The following is a 7,248-nucleotide window of genomic DNA, read 5'->3' as shown; positions in this document are numbered from 1 at the left end:
TGAAGAACTACAGTGAACACAGTGACAGACTAGATTGAAGAACTACAGTGAACACAGTGACAGACTAGATTGAAGAACTACAGTGAACACAGTGACAGACTAGATTGAAGAATTACAGTGAACACAGTGACAGACTAGATTGAAGAACACTCATACCACCGACACTTGAGAGATGCTCTAATCGAATAGTGAGATTTGGTGGTCACTCATATACGGGGTGTGATTTTTCGCAACTTGACCCCAACAGTGAACCCTCGGATTCCCAGTACGGTACGATATCCGTTAAACCATGCCCGCCCATACACAATATTAGAGATGTTTAATAACTAAAGGGTGAGCCGCTTTCTTAGCAAAAATAATTCTGTTTGTATTTACTAAAACTGTTAGGTTTGTTTCGTCGTCCATGTCACATTATTAGTTCTTGGTTCGAATATCAAAATAGGTGTTGTTGGTAAACCACTACTGAGGACGCTATGTTATACATAATGATAATATAATTAAGTATCCCCTCCACTCAATTTCTATTATAAGAACAAGACCGCCTACACTAGACTCTAAAATAGATTTAGACACCACAAGTGTATTTAAAAGAGTATTTTATGTGAAATACGCGCATCGTAACTGTTTCAAGTGGAACAAAGTGACATTTCACTACGGTGCTTGCAATCATGAAAACTTTCAAATGGGACTTTATATTTAGAATCTATACAATCTACTGCAAAATGAGAAAGTTAAAAAAATCTGATATTATGTAAGTAAGTTAGATTTTCAAAGAAATTAAGAATATTCTCAATTGCATAAGTATTCAAACCCTTTGCTACGGCAACCCTAAATCAGTTCAGGTGCAAAATTGTAGTTTCAAAGGTCACAAAATTAGTGTAATGGTCTCTGTCTGTATGTAATCAACGTGATTTAATTTGACTTCAGAGTAAATACCCCTGTTCAAACCACAACTTACAACAAACCAACCATGAAGACCAAGGAGCTTTCCAAACAAGTCGTGGATAAAGTGGTAGAGAAGCACAGATCAGGAGAAGGTTACAAGAAAATTTCAAAGTCGCTTGTTATCCCTTTGAGTGTGGTGAAGTCCATCATTAAGAAGGGAAATATGCTTCATACCACCTAGTCACCACCAAGATCAGGCCACCCTTCCAAACTAAGCAGCCGGGCGAGCAGGAAACTGATTATAGATGCCACTGTGAAGCCAACAGTGGCTTTAAAAGATTTTTAAAGTTACATGTCTGAGATGGGATTCAGTGTTCATACATCGACAATATCCCTGTTCCTACACAAAGATGGTCTGTATGGGCGAGTGGCAAGAAATAAGTCATTAATGAAAAAGAATCATCTTAAATCTCGTATGGAGTTTCTGATGAAACATGTAAATGATATTACAGACATGTGGCAGATGGTTTTGTGGTCAGACGAGACAAAAATTGAGCTTTTTGATCTAAATTAAAAGTTTCACATCTGGTGCAACCCCAACACATCACCCAGTCAACACCATCTCAACTGTCAAGCATAGTAGTGACAGCATCATGTTATGGGGATGCTTCTCATCATCAGGGACTGGGAAGCTTGTCAGGATTGAAGGAAAGATGGATGATGCAAAGTATAAGTAAATCCTAGAGGAAAACCTGCTTGAGTCAGCCAAGAATCCAAAACTGGGTCGAAATTCACATTTCAGCAGGACAATGACCCGAAGCACAAGGCCAAAGCCACGCTGGCGTGGTTTTGAAAGAATAAAGTGAATGTTCTGCAGTGACCCTGTCAAATTCTTGACTTAAATCTAATGGAAAATTTATGGTGAGACTTGAAGATTACAGTCCATCAACGATCCTCAATGAATTTGTCAGAATTGAAGCAATTTTGCCAAGAAGAATGGGCAAAAATTACACCATCCCATTGTGCAAAGCTGGTAAAGACCTATCCAAAAATACTCACAGCAGTAATTGCTGCCAAAGATGTATCCACCAAGTATTGACTTAGGGGCTGAATACAAATTTCAGTTTATATATATATTTTCTTTCAGCTGACATTCAACCTCCTTCACACACAACAGTGTTAAGTTTGATCAGCTAACATTCAACCTCCTTCACACACAACAGTGTTAAGTTTGATCATTAGAGTTTTGAATAAAAACAAGTTCAATATAAAAAAATTTACATTATTTGTATTTCATCAAAATGTGACATTATTGTTAGGGGTGAATACTTTTGCAAGGCACTGTACGTTAAGCTGGATATAGCTTATTTATGGGAGTATTATTTTATTTCTACAAATATGTTAAAGTTTTTTTTTAACAGTTTTTTGTCCTATTCCCACATTCAGCTACTTTCTTCAAGAAATCAAACGCTTAGCTGTTATTTGTTCGAGTCATGTCCCACATTCAGCTACTTTCTTCAAGAAATCAAACGCTTGCTGTTATTTGTTCGAGTCATGTCTTACATGCAGCTACTTTCTTCAAGAAATCAAACGCCTGCTGTTATTTGTTCGAGTCATGTCCCACATTCAGCTACTTTCTTCAAGAAATCAAACGCCTGCTGTTATTTGTTCGAGTCATGTCGTAGAATCTACTTATGTGCATGCACTCACTTTGTAGATGCCAAACTTGGTACTTTAAGTCAAACACTATAACGCGAAGAATTCTCAACTTTTTAGATTTGTTTGTCTAAGAGTAGAGCTACAATGGACTATCTGCTGTGTCCACTGCGGGGAATCGAACCCAGGATTCTACCGTTGTAAGTTCGTAAACTCACCACTGTCTACCGGGGGACCTCAGCTTTTTAGAGTTTCAGTATATAAGATCTGATTCGACCACAACTGTTAAATTTACTGGACTGTTAGTAAACGAATTCTAGTACTTAAACCTCCTTATGGTAGGTATGACAACAAAATGGTTACTCGAAAAGCATTCCAGGAGTTTATAGTTTCCAGCAAAAATGGCGAATACGTATTCCAGTGAGAAACGAGTGGTAGTCCTCCATAACTACTGTTAGTTTTTCAAATTTAAAACCATATTAACTTTTGGCTCTTCCAATAAAAGTTCTTTGTTTCATCACCAAAAATCATCATCGAATCTTATTGAAATACTTAATTATTGTAACAACGAACATATTACAACAAATCTAGTAAACAAAACAGGTCTCTTGCAAGTGATTTGGTTTGTTTTGAATTTCGCGTAAAGCTACACGAGGGCTATCTGCGCTAACCATCCCTAACTTACCAGTGAAAGACTAGAGGGAAGGCAGCTAGTCATTTCCACCCACCCAACTCTTGGGCTACTCTTCTATCTACGAATAGTGGGATTGACCGTCACATTATAACACTCCCACGGTTGAAAGGGCGAGCATATTTGATGGGACGGGGATTCGAACCTGCGACTCTGAGATTGCGAGTCGAGCGCTCTAACCACCTGGCCGTGTCGGGGCCCTGCCAGTGAAACGACCACAGTTCGAATATCAAGAACTGAAAAGAAATTTCAACGTTCTGGAATATATCTAAGAATACTGAATAATTTAGCAATGAATACAGTTGATTACACACTTTATTAAAAAAACAATCCTATCGTTCTTCTTATACACATTGAATTGAAAAGACACCTGCTAAAGAGCACGTGACTTAAGAATTTGTTAGTATAAAATATTCAAAAAAGTAAATACGTAGTAAGTATAATTTTTTATGAAAGTCATGTGAAATTTGGTAATAAAGTTAAAATTGCGCCAAAGGGTTTGCCATAACCACGAATATAGTTTATTGACTATAGCTACATCCAAGCAAGTTACTGTATTGTTTGTGCTATTCACATAAATAAGCGACGTAGCACTGGATAAAGACGTTGTTTGTTCCATTTAGCTAGTGATTATTAATAGTGGTATCTATGGTGACCATTTGTTCAGCTTCTACCGTCTTTCATTGGCATGTTCAGGAAAATTCGAGACTTTACCTGAGACGCTAAATTGTTCTGTGGTTTATATTTTCGTATATTGCTCGTTAAGTATCCGTATTTTGTACTTTGAAGGATATTCACAACATTTATTCGCTCAAGTTTCTTTCATTTTGAAACTAGAGCTCAGTAACTCCTTTACAAACAGCGTCTCTACTAACTGTTCATCGATATAGTTCAGGAAATCATGCAACTATGTTATTGTAATTTACCAGAATGCGCATGCGTGAAGGAAGAATTGAAGGGTTTCTACAATGAACAATGAGACCCCCTTTTTTCTTTCACATAAATGGTCAGTTTAGATATATCTGCGTGTAACTATAGATTTGCTAGTCTTAAAAAACATTACTTGAAAGGCCAATGGTTTTGTTGTCCTGCAAGTTGTTATGCCGTTAAAATAGTTGTGATAATTTACTTTACACTGACAACTTCTGTCAGTACTTCGGCCGTACAATGCTATACTCATGGAATTTAAAAAGAGTGAAAAGGATGAAGCTTGTCATTAGTTTGAGAGTTCGTTTTAGTGCCTCATATCGTTTGCAGAAATGTTTACAGTGTTCTCAGGCAGTACTTCTATCGTTTACAGAAATATTTACAGTGTTTTTCAGGCAGTATCTCTATTGTTTACAGAAATTTTTACAGTGTTTTCAGGCAGCACATCTATCGTTTACAGAAATGTTTACAGTGTATTTTTCAGGCAGTATTTCTATCGTTTAGAGAAATATTTACAGTGTTTTTCAGGCAGTATCTCTATTGTTTACAGACATGTTTACAGTATTTTCAGGCAGTACATTTATCGTTTACAGAAATGTTTACAGTGTTTTCAGGCAGTATCTCTATCGTTTACAGAAATGTTTACAGTGTTTTTTTCAGGCAGTATTTCTATCGTTTACAGAAATATTTACAGTGTTTTTCAGGCAGTATCTCTATCGTTTACAGAAATGTTTACAGTGTTTTGAGAATTATTATTTTTTGTACATTATAGGAACTGAACGTGGATAAGATGGGTCAAGATCGCGGAAGATTAAATAGTTGTCAGTTTATCAGTCTGTTCAAGAGTACCTCAACCAGGCCTGAAATCTACTTCTTACTTGTCAGGTAAGGGAAGGTCTTCTTAAACTAGTGGGAGATCATCCTTATAATATTGAAGGTGAAAAGTATAGTTCCTAAGCCAGAAGACATTGTGCTACAACCATAGTCGTTGGGGGGGGGGGGGTGTGCCAAAGTTGTGAGTGAATGTAACAAGGCAAAAATGTGTCTGTTAAAAGCAGGCGGAAGTTATAGGGTGGTTTGGGGTGGTGCATGCTCCCCTAGGAAACATTCACAGATAGAGTGGTAATTTGAGCCTATTTTAGTGATAAAGACATGACGAAAAACTGGCAAAAAGAACAACCGAAATTAACAGGTTAATGACCAATCTCCCGCTTTATCCTCTGCCACATAAGTCATTTTAGAATATTTATCTGTTTAGTATGAGTCATTGTTTTCGACCAAAACTTCAATTCAAGTTGGAGAAATTGTAAACCTATATAAATTTATTGGGTAGGCGATGTGCATGGATGCTGATCCTCTGTATTGGAGATAAGGATCTCCCTGTCCTCTTCTCCCTCTGTTTCTACGTCTGTGATAAATTAGTAGTACATTACGTACTGAGCTCGCTTGATTGAGTTATGGTTACAGTCTCTCTGGATGAGTAGGCCATTCATCCAAATACTGAGGCTATGTTCATGACTGTCATACAAAAGAGAGACTGATTCGCAGACTGAGGCCAAAGGTCATTCACTCGAGCTGAGTTTGTAAATTGTTATTCGAGTTCCTAAACCCATACAGAATTGTTGATATTTTCATATGTTCATGTCAAGTTATTGAACAAATCCAAGTTATTATATCATTTGATCACGGTTGTATTAAAGTGTTCTCTCTCTTGAAACGTTTAGATTAGTCGATAATCAGATACTTAGAAAAGCGTTTAACTAACACCCAGAATGAACGCGTTGTTAATGGGATTTGAATAGAAAATTTGTACTTTGGGTATTTAAAAGCGTTTTATTCGTAAAAAATACCCCCCCCCCCCGATAGCTCTAAAAACGCAAATTTCGGGATTCGATCTCTGTGGTAGGCACAGCACAGAGAGCTCACATTAGTGCAATTTTGCTCTTAACCAGAAAAACAGAAAGAAAATTATTATTGATGGTGTATTAAAGAATCATCAACCATTGGATGAACACTAAGTTAATAATCTGGACCAGTGGTACCAATTATTTATTTTGATTGACATTAAGTAATTTAAAAGTGGTTAATCTGAAACTGTAAAATAGCTTAACTGTGCATTTTTATGGCATAAAATTGCGTAACCGTAAAAGTGAAGGAGACAGTATGTGAATTGTCCCCACCCTGGAGACATGGGGTGGGGGATCGCACCTATTGCAGTCTCGAGCATTCATATATTATGATGATTCCAGCCCTAACTTTCCATGGACTGTTTGGGTTTCTAAATTTGATTCATGTTTGAATGTTGAAATAGCCTACAAAATTTTGTAAGAATATCTGACAAGATAAACTTTGCTGTTTAAGCTATCTGTGATCATACGACAGGTAAACTTCACTGTTTCACGTACCCATTATTATATGGCAAGTAAACATTCATGTTTAATTAAGCTACCTGTGATCAAACGACAGGTAAACTTTACTGTTTCACGTACCCATTATTATATGGCAAGTAAACATTCATGTTTAATTAAGCTACCTGTGATCAAACGACAGGTAAACTTTACTGTTTCACGTACCCATTATTATATGGCAAGTAAACATTCATGTTTAATTAAGCTACCTGTGATCATAATATGAACAGTAAACTTTACTATTTAAGATGCCTGTCATATCATGATAACAAGTGTCTTAAAGAGTAAAATGTTTTATATTTTTTTTGAGGGGGGGCAATATAGGATTACAGCAGTTAGCGTTGGCAAACAAAAAAAAAAAACACAAACGCGAAAGAACAGAGGACGTACAAACCGTGTCGCTTAGCGACACGTTAGTTTTGGGTAGATGACCCCACCTTGGGATAGGAACGATTGTAATCCAAGAGATTAATGACTATTTATTCAAAAAATCGCATATTCAAACTTGTGCTGTCAAAACGAGCCATCTACCATATTTGTTTGATTTTTGAAACTGCGGTAATTCTGAGACTCTCTGGGACACTCCACGTGCATATATATAAATATTTTTTGTTAAAAATTATAATAAATAATTAATTAAAAACAACGAGAGATATTTTAAAGTGGAAGCCGTACGGCTTC

The 7,248-nt window shown here is 36.6% G+C and overlaps 1 protein-coding gene across 1 annotated transcript in view; it reads left to right on the top strand.

Moving 5' to 3' along the window:
* LOC106470973 (inactive phospholipase C-like protein 2) overlaps nucleotides 1–7,248 on the top strand; it is a gene marked incomplete at both ends in the record, with an annotated part of 65,913 nt that overhangs the window by 40,390 nt on the left and 18,275 nt on the right. Inside the window, one exon of the mRNA XM_022399622.1 lies at nucleotides 4,932–5,044. Coding sequence (XP_022255330.1) covers nucleotides 4,932–5,044 — 113 coding nt within the window. The remainder of the gene's footprint in view (nucleotides 1–4,931; nucleotides 5,045–7,248) is intronic.

Source organism: Limulus polyphemus, unplaced genomic scaffold, assembly GCF_000517525.1.
Source record: "Limulus polyphemus unplaced genomic scaffold, Limulus_polyphemus-2.1.2 Scaffold4330, whole genome shotgun sequence".
Lineage (NCBI taxonomy): Eukaryota > Metazoa > Arthropoda > Merostomata > Xiphosura > Limulidae > Limulus > Limulus polyphemus.
This window is presented reverse-complemented; position numbering and strand designations above follow the sequence as displayed.